Source organism: Melitaea cinxia, chromosome 14, assembly GCF_905220565.1.
Source record: "Melitaea cinxia chromosome 14, ilMelCinx1.1, whole genome shotgun sequence".
In the NCBI taxonomy this organism is placed as follows: domain Eukaryota; kingdom Metazoa; phylum Arthropoda; class Insecta; order Lepidoptera; family Nymphalidae; genus Melitaea; species Melitaea cinxia.
In genome coordinates, this window is record NC_059407.1 from 12,046,407 (window position 1) to 12,068,773 (window position 22,367).

A 22,367-nucleotide genomic window follows, 5' to 3' on the forward strand; every position below is an offset into this window, starting at 1 on the left:
TTTAACTGTTATTATTTTAGTTAATATACCTTTCTATGACATTGGCATAGAGTCCAATATACAGGAACAATTGATCCGGAGTGACCAATAGGAAACAATCGCCGCGGTTCACGTTAGTATGGACTGGTTCTACGAGTCGAGTCTGAAAGTAATAAAATATTATAACAATTAATTCAAATACAAACAAAATCATAATGTTGGATTTATTCCCGTAATAGCCCTAAAATATTTTATCAATATGAATTGTATATTAATTATTCATTGTAATATAAAACTTATTCCCATGGGTGATTTCGTTCGGCTCCGGAAAAATAAACATAAATTGACATCATAAATATTTATAAATTCCACAACGTAATAAAAACCCACGTAATGTGATACGTTCTTTGTCATAAAATCTATTTCCTTCTCCGATATGTTTATAACTGCGTAATATCCTTGTAATTAAACATGATATTAAATTTCTCGCGCGTCTCAATGTGCCTGTTTGTAAATTATAACACTGGCTTGTGACATTGATTGGTGTTTTACTTAACAAGTTTATTGCATTGTGACATTAATTTTTTTATTTGTTTATTTTATTTTGTTAAACACGACAATATATTTTTGCATATTTGTTATGAATCTATTTTTTATATATATTAAAATAGCAATTGTAATCTTCCGATTATAAATTGATCCGATTTTTGATTTCTATGAATAATGCAGAGATGGGGATTGAACAAGTTTAATACGAAGTACATAATTGTAAAGTGAGAAAAGACGCAATTTACAAATAACAATAAATCAAAAGAACAACAAAAAGTAATAGGGTTAAAATACTTATAATTGAATTTTCCTTCTTATACAAAATTAAGAAAACTTGACAGTTATAATTACGGATTAATTCTAATTAATACCAATTCTATCTTTATGCAAATAGCCGTAAAACATTAAATGATTCCAACTATATGAGCAAAATAGTATACACTCGGTTTTTACTATCCTCATCCCAACTATTATTAATATTTTTTTTATATAACTAGGTCGGCAAACAAGCGTACGGCTCAACTGATGGTAAGCGATTACCGTAGCTTATAGACGTCTGCAACACCAAAAGAATCGTAAGTGCGTTGCCGAACTTTTCCTCAATTCTCCCCAGGAGCTCTAGTCACTTTACTCGTTCCAGTCATAATTAGGTAAAAAGGTTTTAATCTTTTAATCACCTGCACTCGCCGCCGCCCCTTGACATGCAGCAGCATGAGCGGTCGCGTGCCCGCTGTGAGTGCGAGTGGCGCTGCAGCGCTGCGCAGCGCTACGTTAGAAAAGTCTTCTTTAGTAGCCAGCGCTGCAAGCGCTTCCGCTGCCAACCCGCAGTTCGCTGTAACTGGTGATGAAGATACGATTTGATACACAAAATTACATTTATAAACGTAAATCACACGATACGAGTAAAAAAATTTTAAAAGTTTTAGCAGTAGGTTAAATTGTTAAGTGATTGAATAGATACAGTTTAGGTAACATTGATAACAAAAAAAACTTAATGTTCACATACAAAAAGAGTCGTGCTGCTCCTAATTTTGAGTAAGATATTTTTATCCATGCCCTGTGCTACCCTTCAGCCTGTAATATCCCACTGCTGCATAGGCCTCTTTCCCCATGTAGGAGAAGAATTGAAGCTTAATCTATCACGCTGCTCTAATGCGGGTTGACTGATATATTCTCTATTACAAGTAACGATCGCTATCAGGTGTACATAGTAACAACCGGGACCGGCGCCTTAACGTGCTCTCCGAGACACGGTGGGGAGACCCACGAGCATTAAGAAACAGACCGCAAATAAATATTTGTTGTATAAACATAAATTCCCACTCCAAGCGGGAATCGAGCCCACAACCGTCGGCACCTGCGACAAAGGCAGTCTTGCGGTCACCAACCTGTGTGCCCAGCGTGGTGACTATGTGCAAAACACATGAGTTCACGCCATTTTTTGGTGCGAACTTGTGGAGGCCTATGTCCAGCAGTGGACTGTATTAGGCTGAACTGATGAATTCCATGTAATAGTGTGTGGTGGCTCACTCTTCTCCTTGAGCAGGTTGTCTCGCGCGGTGAGCGGCTGGGCGCGGTACTCCTGCCGCAGGTCGGTGCGCGCCGCTAGCGCTCGAAGTGGATTTCGTGAAGCCGCGTGTCGCCTCTCACGTTTGGCACGTCTCGCCCAATCACTCGCCAACCTGCGACCAGATTATTTAGTATTTATTTGACTAGCCCGTTGGCGCAGTTTGTAGTGACCCTGTTTTATGACCCGCGGGTTGCGGGTTCAATTCCCGCCTAAGTCTGGATGTAATATTTCTGTTTTATATATTAGCAAAAAAATATTTAGCTATAACAGTCGGCTGTTACCTATAGCGAAGCCGTCTCGACAGAGCTACCGTGCGAGCCCGAGACGCATACGTTGCTGCCACCCGAATTAGTTAGTAGCTCGGGACACGAATTTTAGGGTTTTGTATTTTTAAGCAATAAAAATGGTAGTGACAACCATTACACAAAACTTTGTAAGATCTAAAAAATATCACACTAAACAATAGCCATTTTAATATTTTTTAAAACTTTTATTTAACTTGCAATTTATGTATGTATGTTTGTTTGTAAGGGTGTAATCTTTTATTTTAAATAATTAAATTCAATAGCAGAAATTTCAAACCCAGTAAATCTAGAAACCGAAATATTTGTCAGTTTCCCATTTATAATATAAGTAACGACTTTACTGTTTTCTTTCATCTTTTATTTAAAAGTTTTCTTATCCTTTTTAGTAGGTTTTTGCACAAAGAAAATTTAAGAAAATCGCCCATAAAACGGAAAATTACAAGTCTAACGACTATTTAATCTTCGCGCGAAATATAAAGTGTAGGATATTGACCATTCATCAGCCAAAATTACATCACTTAAACATGGTGTACTTATATAAATATAGATAAGGGGTCGTACATTAATCACGATATTTTTTAGAAACCTTGTAACCCCCCACCCCCCTTGGAGATATGTGGTAAGGTTTGAACTTCCCCCTCCCCCCCACTTACCTAGAAATTACGTGCTTTTTTTAAAATGTAAATGTATATATGTAATCCTTAAATACAGGTATATTCTGATTGATTTTTGAAAAATTAAGCATCCTGATCCAGACGAGCATAAAAATTGCAAGGTGTTAGTTAGTTTGATGTTGTTTAGTTTAGAAATCACGCGTACAACTAAAAATAAATACACGTGCTATCCGCCGGGTCATATTGTAATATTTCGTACCCCGAGCCTTACGTGATTAATAGACGACCCTTAATAAGGGAAGGTCACTCACAGTTGCCTAGAACCGCTGTCAATAGCGTCAAGGTCGACTTCGACATCGGCTGGTTGTGACTTCTCTTGCTGCAGGGCGGGCGTGAAAAACGCCTGGAACGTCTCGTCGTCCGCCCGAGGAACTCGAACGGGACATCCAATCTTTTCCGCTCCAGATATTTCCTCTTCTAGAGATTCAATATAAAGTGAAATAGAGTAATATGTAATTTCCTTTCTTAAAAAGGGGGCTTTAATCAGTCTCTATTTGTTAACCTCAATAGTGAAAATTATTCACAAAATTCACAATTTTACTACAATCGGCTTCCAACTTTCAAATATGTAAAATATTACTTTTAAATACTTTGTATACAAGTGACATCGACTAACAACATATTACTTTTATCAAGACTATTTCGTCTTTCTTTTCGTTTTCCTTTTTCGCAATTTCCTTAATTAAAAAAAAAACAAAGCCTTTAATTAGGTTCCATTTTTACAATCCATAACTTTGATATTCCATTTACACAGAAAAGGCTAAAAATCGAGTTATACCTGGAAAATATTTAGATAGTAAACACATAGTATAATAAAGGAACATCGAACTGACAATATATTGTTTTATTTAGACTATTATTACGTCTGCCTTAACATCGCCCAGTCAAATTTACAGGTCAGATTTAAGCTCTCCCTAAATTTATAGATTATTTCAACTTATAAAATTGTTTCGTCTTTTAAACCATAAAATAGAGTTCTGTTAATTCGCAACTTAAAATGGTTTTTTTCCGCATTATAATAACATTTGAATTTTTATAGACGAAAAGAAAGTAGATTGACTCATTTACTAGTGCAATAATTTTAAGTGAAAATTACTACATGGTGTTATAACCTTGGCAAAGAATTAAGGTCAATTAAGGGAAATGTTTAAATTAAAAAATGTGAGTAGTAATTGTAAATTTGCGTGACTTCTTCTATTAAACAAATCGCATGACAAAAAACAAAATATGTGTTAAATTTGGGTGGAGTAGAAAAACAGGGTCTTACGCTCATCCACTCGACTAATGCTTTCGCTAACAGAGTGACTTCTTTTAAATGACTCTCGGTCTATTTTAGGAGTTTCCTTTGGTTTGTTGTCGACGACTGCGCTCATCACCGCACACGAAGCCGAACGGAGGGGTCCAGACGCGAAGCCATTTGTAGGTGACGTCGGTTTTCGAGATCTGCACAAAAACAATTTTATTTAGAAATGAATATCAAAGCAAGCCCTTTGGGTTGAATTATTGAGAGATAAACGTTTCAAAAATATATATTAGGAACTTTACAGGAATTTTTGAACAATTATAAGAAAAATTCTTCCAATTACATTGAAACTGCAATTGGATAGGGATCAGATACAAAAAGATGGCAAGAACCTCAAAAATTAAATTTCAACCAAGATTACACATTAATATAGACCACAAATTAAACAAATCAAGTTTCCACTTAGAATATAATTACTCCGTACCTAAGCCTACTAATTTGATTTAGAGATCAACGGCATACAAACGAAGGTCTAAAACCATTTATGGAATCGTAAGACTGAGACAGATTGATTGCAACGATTAAACAGAATTGCAGTCTTTATTTGGTTATATAAGCTATAGCTGCGTGTGGTCGCATTGTCAGCGGATGCTATCACCTTGAGACGAAATCGCCTTGAAGTACCATTTAATTAATCAAACGCTACGAGGTGAAAGATAATATCGATCGAAAACCGTTCGTTCGAGAAACGTTTGACCATTTTTTTCCACAATCTCTCCGAAACGAATAATTTTCTCACGGAAGCATATATGAGTAAGTAATGCGGATATTTCCTTTCGAGACAGTTTTATGTTAAGAGGAAAAAGTATAACCTTCAGTTAGCTTTAACGTGTTTACATTTGTGGAAAATTTCGCAACTTTTTCGCAGAAAAAATTTATATGATACAATCACCTCTACGTACACAAATTTTACATTTCATGCAATATGTAATGAAATACCTCTTCCGTTCTTTGACCTCATTTAAATGCTTACATACTAAAAACAGATACTAAAGAACATTAACGATATTTTAAAATCAAAATCAGTAAATACTTTATACAAATATACTTCCAAAAGCACCCTTGAATTGCCAGTTTACATGTCAAAACTATATTTGTACCACCGAATCGGAATGTAGATTCTGCAGAGAAGAATCAGCAAGAAGTTCCCCAGTTACTGTATAAAAAAACTGTGCTTTGATATAAAAACACCAGTCTTCTTACCTGAACCTGTTCGGTGGTGGGACCGCTGGCGTGACAACTGGTGATGAAGCAGGCGGAGTTGAAAGAGGCGGCGGAGTGACGGGAGGGGTCGCTATGATTTTGTCCCGTTCCAAACGTCCCGCGACGGTGAATAGGGAGGCGTCGGTTTGCGGGACACGTTTTCGCCATCCCTATGGATAAGCATTATAATATTTATTTATTTGCTTTAATTATTTAATTAATTATTTAAAGTTATAAATTTAATTCCATAAAAATTAAGATAAAACTATTGACAGAAATAATTGAGTTTTGTTCTGCCTCTTCATACGTTATTTAGGACCAGCCTCCCTAATCGACGGAAGTTGTTTTATCATTTTTATTCTAACTAAATTTTATAGCTATATATTTAAATATGATAGTAAAAGATTTATAAATAGTTTTACAAAAATTTAATCATTATTATTTTTAAATATTAAAGACACCATTTATAAAAAATAATATGAGAATTATAAGTTTACTAAATTTCTGTCGCGGCTTCGCCCGCATTGATTACAGCATTTTGGCTGTTTTTACGTTAAATCATAGCTAAGTCCATCAGTGATAACATAGCACATTCTCTTAGTAAAATAATTTTCAAATTCGGCTCAAGAGTTTTAAATTTACCCGTTAAGTAGAAAACAACAAAAATAAAATAGCTCCTCTTTGTGATATGAGTATAGAACATTCAAATTTTTGTAAGATTTGTCAAACAAAACAAATCAAAGCACGGACAAGAAGATGAATCACAAATTTAAAACCGCACTTTTATAATTATTTAGAATGATTCACACTTTTACGTTTTTTTTTTATATCGACTATTCAATTAAATCGTTTCGTACTGTTGTCTTTTTTAAAATGGATACAAATCGAATTAGGAACATTTAAAGGTTTACACAAACTTGTAAAAAATATTGATTGTAGTTAATAAATTTACGATTGGAATTCTGTTGCTAATTCTACGAATTGCATTATATCAGTATGCGGTCAATGACTCATTATGGCTAAGGTTCGAAGTTACTCATACAGTTAAAATGCCTATACGGTGTTGCAATTAGGGGCTATGTTCAGAGTGTAAAATGATCAAACACTTTTTCCAGATAATTAGAAAAACATAGAAAACTAGGAAAAAAATTGATGTGAGCTGCATCAAGTCTCTTTGCACTGACAGAGTTCATCAGACTTCTAAAAAGTTAGTTTACGTAGATCAAGACAAAGAAATTTAATGATAAAAATATGTGTCAAACCTTTAATATATTAATATTATATCTCTGAAATTGCTAACTAGAACCTATCACTTCAGCCTGTAATATCCCACGGCTGGGCATAGGTCTCTTTCTCCACGTAGGAGAAGGATCAGAGCAAAAACCTATCGCTAATAGGCAAAACCAGAGATAGATAGATTATGGACAATGGCCGTAAGTTGTATAATGTAACTATTTATACAATAATTATCATGTTTAATTTTAAATAAATTATGTTGTTGTTACGTATAGTATAAAAATAAAAAAATAAAAAAATACAATCAACATAAATAATATATTATAAAACAAAATTAATAAACGTAAAGTTTGACTGTCATTAGTAACACTATTTTACGTCTTAAACTGACACAAATTAATTAATACATTCATACAAAGCACAATTACACCGTTATATTATTATAAATTATCATATATTAACGTAAATTTACCAGTATTTGGTGAAATTATTTAAAAAAAAAAAAACACGAAAATCCCTCGGTGCATAATTAATACGTTTTCTCTCAAACAAAAGCCTATAAACACTTGATTGCAATTACAGCCACAGTGTAAATTAAGCGACAAGCTGTGTTCAAAACCCTTTGCAATACGTTTTCCTCTTTTGTCATTTAAGTAATAAAAAAACCATTGTGTAAAAAAAACATAAAGCACGGTTTAAAAATGAACGGTGCAGAATCTTGGCCGAGTTTTATAAAGGATTTCGAAAGACGGAAGCATATTTTATTGGTAATATAGGTCGGACCAATTAGCGGCGAAACAATACAGTACAAAACATGCCACCTTGATATTTTCACAAATCCTTTACAATTGAGACGCAAAGGATACATTTGTTAGCACTACAATATTATATTCGAATCGAATGCAATATTTAAGTATGAGACTTTATCATTATTTATAAATATATTAAGCTTATTATCTCATCAAAAAATCCATTTTGAGAATCACCTTACCTGTACAAAAATTATGAAGGTGAAAAGTACGTATTTTATTATATTTGAACAGAGTGCCTAGTGCGAGTTTTATTCACAGAAACGCGTTTGTACGTGAAGAATATTTTGTATTGGAATTTAAGCAGTGTAGCGTAAAGGTTAAAGAATAGAATACGATACAATCGGTACAGAGTCATCTAGCGGCAAACGCGAGAACTAGGTTGAAATTCCAAATTTCCCATACAAAATGAAGTTAAAATTTACTCCCGTTATTGCGAGGCGGATTAAACAAAACTCGCACTAGGCACTCTGGTTCCTCGGAATCTACCAGATCCGTTAAAGATAGGTCACAATTATATGTTACGTAGTAGGTCATAAAACGTCACGGAATGACTTACAGAAGCCGAACAGTGACCATGATTATTTATCTGACGTTTAACGAAAATCGCGGATAGATTTGAGTTGTCCAATTTTTTAGAGAAAATAAAAATTAGAGTTATAATAGTGACACTTATTGAAGTCAAACTTCTTTACGCGCGCTTGACTTTGGGAGTAAGCTGATGAATCCGTGACGAGTGCGTTACGAAAAGTGGAATCAGGCGAGACAAACGGAAGTTGAGAGGAAGATATAAGTTAGATGGAGCTAAAGATATTTCACTTTAGTCGAGTGGTCTAAACCACACTGGTGATTCATCTAATATTCATATTCATAAAAAGCTCTAAAATATTCAGTTTGATAATGGTTTTCTCATCGGACTGGCAACCCTGAAGATCATTTAGTAAGCTATTCAGCAATTATCTGATACTAACACTACATTACAAAGTATACAGTGTTTTACGGTCATGGAGCGTGACAGGCTGACCGCTTTCTCAGTCTGAAGTTTCATGCAAATTGAATAAACTTGTCCAGACGTTTTGGGATAAGTATTCAATATCAGCAATTAGTTTAACTAAATTTTGTAAAAACCCTAATATATGTCATATAATGTCACACGGCTAAACTTTAAGGAAGGAAGATCAAGAATATTTAAATATAATTCATTTGGTTTATTTACTACCTAGTTATTACATACTTATTTGTTTATTTGTTTATTACATAAAGCACAAGTAGTAAGTCGTGTAGTTTGAGGTATATGTTCAGTGGACTTCTAAGCTTAATGACCGATTTGAACAAACGTGCAAGACGTTGAATAGAAAAATTCTAAAGAAACATACATAATTATATATGTTAGTTATTAAAACTGAAGTGAAAAAATATCATCGAAAATTTACCGTATGTGTACGCACCCAATATCTCATCGCAAACTTAGCCTCGGTGTTTCATACCAAAGAATATTTTGAATGACTAAATATTTCTATAAATCATAACGCCTACAACATTCCTCAATAAACAGACTACTTTACACAAAAATATTCTTTTAGATAGAATCTGTGAATTCTAAAATTAGTACGTTGAAACAAAAACGATCTCTCGCCCACAATTACATTCGTGAAAATTTGAGAAGTTCAGAGATTAGAGAAGTAAGAATCTATCCGTAAGATCCTAATATAACGTAAAAGACAAAAGATCAAACGGACAAAAGTTGATGGTGAATTATTCTTCTTCGCCATCGAATCTCACAACATTTTGGCATATTTCTATTCCCAATCATGAATCTAAGAGTTGTAGTTTCTTAATTGAGTCGAAATGGGGCCTTAAGGGTCTATTCTACTTCCTGCTGTTAAAGACTATTCGTAACTTATGTGCAGGATAAACTTAACCCACGACCAGTAAAAAATGCCCTAAGAATGAAGTATTGACTAAAGCGTACATTACGGTCTGTACATTAATATGTGTCGAAACTAACGGTATCATCTAATGAAAAACGAATTTATAATGAAATACCTGTGCTGCAGTTTCTAATTTATTCCGCCTGTCGGCCAAAATATTTGATCCTAATTCGTTTTCATCGATGTGAACCTTTTTCTTTTCATCAACTGCTGAGTTTAATGATTCCTGTAACAATGAAATATAATTTGTTAAAAAGTGAAAGTACAATTATATTTAATATATCTAACTTAAAATTAAAATGTTTTGTCTGACAATGTATTGTAAGTAAAACATATAATTTAAAAATATGATGCATCGTATGTAATTATTATAAATGTTTAGATACCATATAACAATACGATTGACATTTCAGATACATCTTAGGTTAAAATGTATTTATTATTTTCAAGTTTATACTAAAATGTGCATCATTTATGAAACTTATAAACGCTCTTGGCGCCAATAAAGCAGGAAGAAAAACTCCAAAATTGATATATCAATTATAACATTTATTGGAACGAAGTTTCTTACGGCCGGCTTGACATTTGGCTGGGCGAGCGAACTGAAAAAAATGTGATATTAAAACCGTAAGAAAAATATATAATTGTGTAAGTATACATAACTGATGTTTTAAAGAAAAGAAGTCGCGTGGTCAAGACCATAAAAGAAATTGAAATCCAAACTGAATAATATTTACAACTTTTGTTTTCATTTTTTTACTGCGCTTCCGTGACAGGTGTTAAGTTACATTATGAGACAGTGTGAAAGATTTAATCATTTATGTCAACTTGAACGCAGACAAGACATATTACGTGTACCTATGAGAATTACAAGTATACCACATTCACACCCTAAATATTGTATAATACACTATAAAAAAGTCTAGCTTACTTTCAGACTTGATTTACGTTGCAGTACAAAAACAAAAGATTAGAATAAAGAGAGTATTCGTATAAATCTAGAATTTGTGGGAATTTTAGGATAAATCTCTTATTTGATTGTCTTCGATTCGTAAAAATATAATATATTTTTGTATACAATGTTTGTTTTTATAACCGATTCAGCAGTTTTATTCTGAGTAAAAAACTTTTATTTATCATCATCAACTTTCCACTAGATAATATTTAATATTAATTTAATATTAATATTCTGGGTTTACTAAATATTTAACTCTTTAAAAACTTATATCCTAGAGTTTTGTAAGTTACGTGCCTGGTTATCCACTGTATCGGTCTCAAACTTCTTGAAAACAGGTTTGAGACCGCCATTGCTAGCATTTTTCGTTCGATTCTTAAGTTCTCCGATTACTGAACCAAAGTTCAATCCTGTTGGTAAGCCCGACTGTTTTTGGAGGCGTTTTAAAAGTGGTTTATTTACTTCTAAAATTGAATGTTCATTTGTGTCTTCATTTGTTTCTTCATTTTTAGTTACTTTCAAATCATTACTGTCATTTAAATGTTTGAACGTGTCACTAATTTTATTAATTTTATTCTGCAACTCAACTGCGTTTTCGCTTAGTAAGCTCTCTTTTTTAACGTAGTCAGGTTTTGAATCAGATCGCACAGGCTCTATTGAACAATCTGATTGTTTGTCTATCGAATAATCAGAAAGTGACAAATTTTGAATTATCGATTGCAACTTGTCATCGTTTAAAACAGTTTTTTCGAGAAATTCAGCAAAACGTTCTTTAGGCGGACTGTCTCTTTTTAATGTCTTCTTGTGAGAATTTTCAATATTTCGTTTTAAAATTAAGCTAGGAGTTATTAATTTTTCACACTCAAATTTTTCAATTTCTAATTTTGGCGTGATTATGGTAGAATTTTGTATTTCTAATATTTTTAACTCATTTTCAATTTGTTCCTTTTTTGTTTCTTGCAAGGAAGGATTTATATCGAAAGTATTGCCTTCTTTTTTAGTGTTTAAAAGTAAAGACGGACTAACTAGTTCATTCGTCTTAAAATTCTCAATCTCTAATTTCGGATTGATTAAAGTAGAGTTTTGTATTTCTATTATTTTTAATTCATTTTCAATTTGTTTATCTTCTTTTTCTTGTGAGGAAAGTTTTGTATCACAATATATGTATCTTTTATTAGTATTTCTCTCTTCATCTTTGCTTAAATTAAAAAGATTGTTGTCAGTCACATCTGAACTAGGTTCTGTATTCTCTGTATTTATTTCTTTCTTCGTATGTTCATGAGACTGTACATGTTTATCTTCTTCTAATACAGGTTCATTGACTGCCAATCTTGACCGTACGCTTTTAGCTAGCAAAAATTTCCATACAAAGTACAGAAATGCGCCAAACGCGATAATGGCCCCGTAGAACATTTTTATTAAGTCCAATCACATCACTGACTAGAATAAGTTTATTTACAATACCACACGTAAGATGCTATGCTCCATTTATAATAAAGCGATAAATTGTTTTTGCACTGTGTATCACAGATGTTTTATGTTCATTATCTTGTAACCGATCATGCATAAAATATTTACGATGCACAATATTGACCTTAATTAGTTTGCCACACAAAAAAAAAAGATAATCAAACATCGACGTAAGAAACTGAGTAAAGCATGATGCGAGTGTACCGAGAGATTGACAAATGCGGACTGAGCGCGAACGGTTGCAATTATCTGGCAACGAGTTATTGTGACTCAGGCGCAGATCCTAGAACGTTGGTAAACATTATCGACAAAGTAGCTGTGACAAATGACACATTTATACATAATGCGAGAATAGTAAATATTGAAGGTGCGGTAAACCAGTAAATTTTCTCAGTGTAACCTTGACTGGCGAAAACCAACCGCGCCCAGCGATCGAGTATTAATCCTTTTTGTTACGATCTAAAAGTCTGTAATTTCTACATAATTATTTAAATGTTTCGGTTTATAATAACAGACTGATGAATAATACTTGAAAGCGATATTATATTGATATGAAACCTTGGTTATGAAGTAACAAAGAGAGCTTGTAATCGGAAAAATATTAAATTGAATGCAGATAAACAGGGTGCATCAGAAGTCAAAGTGACCTTACAGATAAGATTGTCGTTGTCATTAAAAATGCTATAAGCGCCATTTCTTAAAATTCTAATTATATTAATATGTATAACATAAAATATAACATTTAGCATATGATCAAACATACTACTCGTATTTCCTAAAAGAGTATCAGTAGAATGGAATATCAGGTTATATAAAAAACTGCTGACCTAGCGAACTTCGTATCACCTTATTTTTTTTTCTGAAATATAATAATAGCATAATATATGAAAATAAAATATAGCCTATCTTTTAAGTTGGATCAAACTGCACACGGTGTGCAAATTTGACTAAAATCGGTTAAGTAGTTTAGGAGTCCATTGAGGACAAACATTGTGACACGAGATTTATATATATTAAGATTACAAAAATTAGTAGCAATAAATAATGTAATTTTGTTTATCTCAAATCAAAATACAATATAGTTTTTCCTAGTTAATATTTGAGTAACGACCACAAGCTCCCATATATGAAAACTTGATCGAACCTAAAGCGGTAGGATGCGTGAACGAACACGAACTAAATTGAGCTTCATAAGCTTGTATGATATTCAATTTGAGACAAATTTTAATATTTTATATAATTTAATATAATTTAATATAATAAGAGATTTAAAGTTATTCAAATGCTCATTGTATTTCTTGCAGCTTCGTAGGGGCAATAAACTAGCGGGACTTTAACAGTATCTAAATTACGGGTGCAATAAAGATATTACATTTTAGGTTGCAATGTAGAAAGTACAATCGGATCGTCTGAATTGAATAAAAATAATTTTTCTAACTTTCAAGACATTTTGTAGTTACTGATCCATTTCTAAGAGTCGTGCTATAATTTTAATAGCCTATCGAATTTTCTGTTATACAGGGTTTTTAAAATAAAAATCGCACCATCGATTTAGGTATAGGCAGATAATAATATATCTCGAAGAAACTAACTGATCATACATTAAGCGCCTAAGCAAACATCCGCTTCATAATTGAATAATAATATTGTAAAGATTAATAAATAATTTATTACAAATATAGAAATGATGATAGATTATAAGCAGGTTGATATCGCTTTCGCGCTAAAATAAAACAATTGTATAAAACGTTAAAATTAAAAAATAATAGCTCATAAATCAAATAATCAACAACCATTAAAAAATTTAATCGATATTTTAATTCTACTCTTGAAGTATTAAATTGATAGGGATTAAATAAAATATTCACAGCGTGTTCGCTATACTAAAAACTTATGGTTACATTAATTAGGCTGACACCGAAATAAATAAGGAAATGTGTGTTGAACTAACTTTCCCCTTAGTAATTATATTTTATTGCAAATGTGATGAATTCATCAAAACAACCATTAAATTATACACGATTTGTTTCGAAAAAATTTTTTCACTTTACGAAATGCACGAATAGAGAGAAATTTTCCGGAATATTTACAACTTGATAACGACGTAATAAAGAACCATGCTGATAAAAAAAAAGATAACGGACTATTATAATCCGTGAAACGAGTGCGGCGATCTCGACATTCATGAAATTATGACTAAGACACTCATCAATATGATTTTTGAATGAAATATACAAAACAAAACACTTGTACAAATTGAACAGTGAATCATGATCATCACTAGATGATAAACACCATAACAACACGAAGTATAATTAATTACACGTGTATAATTCAATTTTAATGTGTGTAAAACCGTAAGTATCGATTAAAATTTCACCGAATACGAATTTATGCAAGATGTTTTATTACTTGGCACTTTTCAATTTAGATTCGCGATGTCGCGGTGAAAGCGAAATTTTGGTTTATATTTTTTATATATGCGAACGCGCTCGTCCGACGGAGACGTCAAAACAACTAACTGGCTGTATGCGCGTGCGGTGCCGGTTAGTCTGCGTCGAGACTGAAGGGTCATTTCGTACGCAACTCGAATACCACATATGGTTATAAAGTAAGAACTATTATTTGGCTGTTACGTGAAAATACTAATAATCGATCGAACGATTTTCGCAGGATGTAATGTGGTAACGTCCTTTACAAGGTTCGTTAGCGTTCATCGCATGATTTTTTATTAATTAATCTTTTAGGAAATGTATTTTTTTTTTGTCTAATAATACATACAATCTCTTCAATGTAAAATTTTCACTCTCGTGTAGAGACAACAAATTTATAAAATTATTGAAAAAAAATCTTTACAAGTTCACCAAGCACGAGCTGGTACGTAACAACAATTAAATAAATAATTTATGGACCCAATAATTAAAATCAAGTACAATCTAGTAGGTCATTGTATTTTAAGATCAGATCGAACGTAAAACCGTAATATAAAACCAATTTAGTGGTAGACATTAACATACCTAGCAATATAAATATAAATCTATACATAAATTCTCTATTATTTGTTATTACATAATGATAACTAATAAGTGAAATGTGATATTTGATTAATTAATGCTACGACAGTAATCAACAGATCGAATACAAATACAACATACGAGCAAGAAGATACGGTAATAATATACTAAGTGTAACCAGCGAGTGGCATTAAATACATACCACATACATTCAATACATACCACATACAAATAAGTACCTATATACGATTTCTCAGTCACATACAAAAAATCAATCAAACAGAACCAGTAGTTATACAAGACAGGTTCACAACTGAACTTAAGCTTCTGCTACTATTTGACTGATTTTTTGTATATAGATTTTTTTGTAAAAATCTATATACAATATATATATATATATATATATATATATATATATATATATATATATACAAATAAAAATTAAACCAACTATGTAAATAACGCGACAGTATTATAACAAAACGCTATAAAAATATGTCTCTAGTATAATAAAGGTTACATGTAAAACTTAGTAGAGATCCAATGTTAGTGTACAAAATATATATATTAATACGCTAAGGTAAGATGTCTGCCTCCCTTTTTAGAAAAAAATACCTCTACTCTAGCTCTACCGGCATCCACAACTAAAAAATTTATTCTTTTCTTGTTTTTGTAAATTAATTAATTATTAAAATTATATATATGACGGCTTTAATTTTGAAACGACGTTGATTGACGCCTGACGGTCGGTAATTTTTTTAAACATTTTTGAATATCATATCAAAAATTGACCGCTCCAGCGGGGTTCGAACCCGCGTCTCCGACTTGCCGTGTCGGCGCTCTAGCCAATTAAGCTATGGAACGATGCACCCGCTCGAGCGAAATTTTCGATATGATAATTTTTAATTTTCGGTTTAAGCGAACCGTGGCGCCGTCTATAGTGAGCTCTTTACAGAAACCCGTAACTATTAAAAGTTTCATATTACAATGAAAATCTTTGACAGGAGACGACACCGTGCTATTTTTAATATCTAAGATTTTTATTTTTGTGTTACCCACATTAGGTAATTTTTTTGTTTGATTTCAAGCTAATTTTTCCTCAATTAACGCGGGTGAAACCGCGAGGCCCAACTAGTTAAGATTAAAATACTAATATTTCTCTTAATGTAAAACATACAAACATCTAGGAGAGTTAACATCGTAATAAATTAATACTTGTCGATATGCTAATCGAAATTCCGATGATTAGTAAAAAATATCCAATAGGTTTATTAAACACAAAATTATTCATATGACCATATTATGTTGAAAAGTTTCCTATGTATGAACTTGTCAGAGGCAAAACTAAATTAAATATTATCTACATTTGCTATAATCTTATCTACCTATTGGACATACAAAATTAACGTTAATTGTATTTCTATATAAAAAAATACATTATTTTATGTACAAAGTTTAAGACATGTATACATATGTATAGTTGTATACATATTTTAAATCCGATATAATTATACATGATACATGTATTACATGACATGTTTGAGTTTATCTGCGTCATAAGTGCCTAATAGTAAATTTTTATGCTTTACTCGACATTAAAGAATTTAATGTGTGTTTTATTATAAATTTTGTGATCTATATTGACGAACATTAATTCATAAATCAGATGGGATTGCAGGAAACATATCCACTTCATCATTTTTACACTAAAGTTTTAAACTAAGTTTAAAAAAACGAACATTAAAACCTACACATAAATTAAAATATACAATACATTCGTATATAAGAAGAATTCTATTAAAATTTTATATTTGTTTTATATACCTCCTATGTATGTAGTGTATGTTTAGTATTTTAACAGGCTTCAAAAAGAGGGGTTATTTATTTGTTTATTTTTTTTCATATCTCTTTATGTGGAATATAGCTATATTTATAACAATTAACCTGCTCAGGATTCGCGACTTGCAAATTAATGTGCCAACAAAAATAATTATTTCTTAAAAAATAAATAACTTAAATGAAGAAATTGTAACTTTTTTTGAGGAGTAAGACACCGTAGACTTTATTGAAATTTAGCCAAGTTTTTTTATTACGTGTACATATATTTATCATTTTATTTTTATAGATGATCTATCTCTACATAAAAATCGCAAGTAAATAATAATTTACAACATTGACTTCATAAAATTAATTATATATCCGCTCTGACTGACGTAAGATCTTAACGAGTAGGTATACAACACAAAATAATTTTCGGTTTATAAAACTAGTATGATGGCGAATGCCACAAATCGCTGGCGTATTCGAATGAACTGGTCTATTGACATTTATGTCTTTGGTCTTTTAGTTGGTCATTGACACATGACATTGCGTGTTATTTATTTAGGAAATATTGATGGGCATTTTTCCCGTCATGTACATAAGCACCCCGTTGGCCAAATTTATTTTTAGATTTCGCGTTCACGCCAAACGTTATGTAGAGCGACTAGCGAACGCGTTGGCACAGTTTCACTGCTAATGAGATCACTAACTATACGTTATAATTATTTTGAATGAAATGCAAAATATACGAACCGCTTATTTTTAAACGAACCGAGCGTAATAACAGTTGAATATTAATTTAAATTGCCAAAATAATTAACGAAACAATTTCATACACTGTTTAATTGCCAGTATAAGGTTTTCTGCTTTGTTTTGTTAGCGTCCTTTGAAGTTTCTTTATATTTACAAAATGTTTTGAAATAACAAAGTAAACACAATTTAAGACTTCCTTATTAGTTAAGAAGTCATAATTTTTTTATTATTTCATAAATAAGTCATGACTAATATTGTGCGTCACGTTTGTAAATAAAAATAAAAATGTCAATACCTTTCCTCGCTATAATTTCCTCAATATAATTTTCCACTTATAATACACCCGTCTGCTGTGTTGTTAAGAATGTAGCCAACCCCTCTCTTCCCGCGGGTGTCGTAAAAGGCGACTAAGGGATAACACAGTTTCACTACCACCTTGGAACTTAAAAAGCCGACCGATGGCGGGATAACCATCCAACTGCTGGCTTTGAAATACACAGGCCGAAGACGGGCAGCAGTGTCTTCGGTGCGACAAAGGCAGCCCTGCGGTCACCAACCCGCCTGCCCAGCGTGGTGAGTGTGGGCAACTCACATGAGTTCACGCATTTTTGGCGCGAACTTATGTCCAGTGTCCAGCAGTGGACTGCAATAGGCTGAAGTGTGAGTGTGAATTGAATGATTGAAATGTGTGTGATTGAATACACCCGTTAAAGAAAGTTAAAAATAAATTTATTATATGCAAAACTTCTTCAATTTAATATCGCCATACTTAGTAATATAGACAAAATAAATATTTTTAGTAGTATTCCTGAAATCAGCATTTAAACAACTTAGCTATTCAACTATAAAACCGTGCATGAAAATAAATCAAACAAAGTATTGCGGTTTGCATACATCTAAAAAAGAAATACAAAATGTGCAACGCTTGCAACTGCCTCAAGAAACCGGTTTTCTTTAAATAGGGCTGATCTTTGCAAAAAATTAAAATACGTCAAAGCATTAAACCAACAAACAGCTTCTTTGTATCACAAATATCTTTTTAAAAAAAACAAGCTGTTTTAGCTTTTAAAAAAGTTAATATATATATATATATATATATATATATATATATATATATATATATCTAATAACAAAATTTATCAAGTTACTGATTTCGACCCAATAATTATAGTAATTGATATAATAACTAAAATAAAAAGTTTTGTATGTAAATCCTTCACGTCTCCACAATTCCATCCTTTAGTTAATTTTATTTTTAACATAGTATCAGTATCAATAAGTATTACACTAAGTCTACACTTATGTATACAGTAAGGAGGAAAGATTTGATTGTTAGCTTGTTAGCATTGAATAAACTTTGAAATTACTGGACCGATTTGTAAAACTTTTACACCGTATTTTTTTTATTTATTTTTTACTTAAAATTAACATCTACGGGCTCAAAATGCCAATGCCTTATTGTTAAACATGCATTATAATACCACAGGCGATTTATCATTAAAACTACAAATCGACAGTTCTTTTTGACCGTTAAGACTCCTACATTATCTCTTATAGAATATGTAATTAATAATTATAGAATAAAAAATTAATGTACGAATTTTTAGCTAAAAGTCACGTGCGTAGTCAGTATATAACTTTAAATAATTTCAAACGTTTTTTAGAACATTATACCCAATATTTATGAGCCTAAAAAGTTTGAAGTAAACTTGATTACGACACTTCAAAAAACTAAGACTCAAGAATCTAAATATTAAATTCTATATTTTTCTTAAAATTGAAGACCCTGATGTAACAGGCAACACAGTTTATTGATGCATCTTCTCGGCCCTTTCAACGACTGCCTTTGCTTATATATTTTTATTTTTATTTATGTTATTATTCTCTAATAAAAAGAGAGTACTATAAAATACTTTTTTTTTAATGTGAATTTCTTTAATCGTAAAACAGGTTTTGCATATTCAAATTTACTATAATATTAAAATGAATTAAACAGACTATTGTTTTAACTGTTTTTAAATTGCTTGTGTACTAACGCATCAACGTTAGTACAATGTAGAAACCTGATTAATTAATGTATAACTTGAATAACTTACTTTTAATGTGTAATTAATTACTTATATGAAAAAAAAGTGTTTCGTAACGTTACAATTATTTTTAAATTTGCCTTCAATTGCAGAAGTAACCTCTGACAACATTTACACATACTATTATTAAGAACATATAGGTAAAATGTTTAAACAAACGTTGAACAAAGAATCTTTTCATTGTGTGTGATGTTGTATAGAAAATCAAAAAACAAATACACAAATCAATCTACGACTTCGAATTTTAATTAAAGTAATCGTTAGCTCAGGCTGTTATGTTTAAAGATTAATAGAAATCCACGGCCTTAAACTGTAATCCGATTACTTTTAATGTTTGCTATATGGAACTAGCGACCTCTTTCGACCAATTCGGAAGGCTTTGTGAACACAAATAAGGTAATGTATGCATGAATGTCAGTTGTTTACATATTATATATGTACATGTATGTACTATCTGTACATAGCATACAAATTTAATGTTAAACTACAGGCGATACGATTTAAAACATAATTTTAAATGTAATTACTTTGTACCATAAGATATACGTTTTAATTGTTATAGAGAAAAAATAAATTTACTAGAATTTTTTTTATACTTTGCCGCTAATTTAACAACCGCAATCGCCATAGTTGCTGTTGTGTTTAGTTCTGTACATGTCAACGTTAGATGGCAGCACTTCCAAATAGCTGATTCAGTTCAAAGCATTGTCAATAGATGGCGCTGAGCAAATATTTTTGACTTACGAAATAGAAAAACTCATTTCGTTATTTCACTACCAGTTCAAATATACCTTTACTCCAAAATTTTAGTAGAAAATGTTATCTGCAAATATGATAATTCGAATTAATTTCTTATTTATGTTAGTTATAGGTGATTGAATTTACTTACATAAAGAATTTTTCATATTGAACTGAAATATTTATAACCAAAACACAAATATAAGCATCTAAAACGACGAAAGCAAAATGTCGACCCACTGACATTTATTTACCCCATAACGCTACAGCGAACAATATTTAATTAATTATTTTGAGCCTCAACCTCATATACTTACTAACCTACGTACAAACTAGAAATATCTGATAATTTTAAAATGCGACTTTCAAATGTCAGTATTTCCATTAAAGAAATATTAATGATATTTATTAGAAGGTAATGTCATATCTTTAATTTAATACTACTATTGTTATGAAGAATAACAGAAAAAATTTTTTGTCAAAAAAGATTTCTGAGTTCCACGTAAAATGCTAACACAAAATATAGTGAATATAGGCAATAGGTGATTTCCTAAGGAATAGCAGCACTTTTAGCAATTTATTTTACACAAATTAATAATTCCCACAAGATATAACAGAGTTCTTTTGAAAACGAACAAGACATTACGCGGAAGAACCATCAATTTACGCTCATCAGTCTATTTTCAATTAAAACGCTAATGTCACGTCAGGGATAATTAATGAGACTGAAGGGTTATTGGGGTTAATGTCTTCCCGAAGAAAACGGGACGTAACCTGTCAACGTCCGCTGATTGTTAATCGATTTCGAAACGTCTACGTAAAGGGCTAACGTTTATAATCCTTTGTACTCTTATTTAATTATCGCAGATGGGTTTCCAAAATTCATGTTAAAATACACTAGAGAAAATGCTTGTTTTTGACACGATATGACGGGTAGACGACCTTACAGAAAGATCACAGCTAAATAATAATGTTTTCAAACAGTGTTGTGTTCCTGTGGTGAATAAGTTGATCAGAGCTCCTGGGGGTATTGGGGATAGGGTTGGCAACGCGCTTGCGATGCTTCAAGTGTTGCAGGCATCTATAAGCTACGGTAATCGCTTACCATCAGGTGAGCCGTACGCTTGTTTGCCGACCTGCCGGCCTAGCATGCATACAACGAGATATCTCTTGACGAGAGAGAGAGATAATGTCTACATCGAGTATTTTCTCGATTACCCTAACATGCGCACTACGAGAGACAAAATTCTCTTCCGAAGACTTCGCCTTGTCGAGTAGAGAAACATTATCAACCATAATCACAACTGAATATCATTCTTATTTCTTATGTCGTAAAGTTGAATTTACAAGGTTATTGACCAATTTCAAACGAGTGACACATGTTTTATTTAACAATGTTCTCGGCCTTTTGGCTAAGATAAAAAGTGTATATCTAATTTAAAAAATCTAATATGGAAAATAAAACGGCGTAAGTAAATGAATTTAATTATATATGTAAAACAATATGCTCGTGTTGTGCTTTATATCTTGTCGCACATTAGATAATTGTAATTCTATCACGCTTTTTTTTTTTTTTTTTTTTTTTTTTAATTTTTAAAATTTTTTGAATTTTTGAATTTTTTTTTTTTTGATTATTGATTTTACTTTTATTCTATTTAATTTTATTTTTAGTTATTGATTTTTTTAATATAATTTTGTTTTGTTTTTTATTCTGAATGTTGTCTTGTCTTGTTGTACTAACCCAATATGGAGATATACTTTGGTCTGAAATAAAGTATTATTATTATTATTATAAAAAACGCAAATACGTTTTTTGTGTCATTATATGGCACACTTCACTCGACTTTTCGCATTTCCCGCTCTTCGTATACCGAAATTATACAATTATAATAGGGAAACGCCATGGTATACAAAAAATAGGCACCCGGTTTTATTTATTTTTTATTTATCGTCTTTCTCGTCGATAATAT

At 31.7% G+C, this 22,367-nt stretch overlaps 1 protein-coding gene across 1 annotated transcript in view; it reads right to left on the minus strand.

Moving 5' to 3' along the window:
• The window catches only part of LOC123659792 (supervillin), a 41,236-nt gene that overhangs the window by 6,817 nt on the left and 12,052 nt on the right, over nt 1–22,367 (minus strand). Inside the window, exons 4-10 of the mRNA XM_045594965.1 lie at nt 9,675–9,785; nt 5,584–5,753; nt 4,345–4,520; nt 3,329–3,494; nt 2,059–2,210; nt 1,206–1,366; nt 30–142 (exon numbers count right to left, since the gene is read on the minus strand). Of these exons, the coding sequence (XP_045450921.1) occupies nt 30–142; nt 1,206–1,366; nt 2,059–2,210; nt 3,329–3,494; nt 4,345–4,520; nt 5,584–5,753; nt 9,675–9,785 (1,049 nt within the window). The remainder of the gene's footprint in view (nt 1–29; nt 143–1,205; nt 1,367–2,058; nt 2,211–3,328; nt 3,495–4,344; nt 4,521–5,583; nt 5,754–9,674; nt 9,786–22,367) is intronic.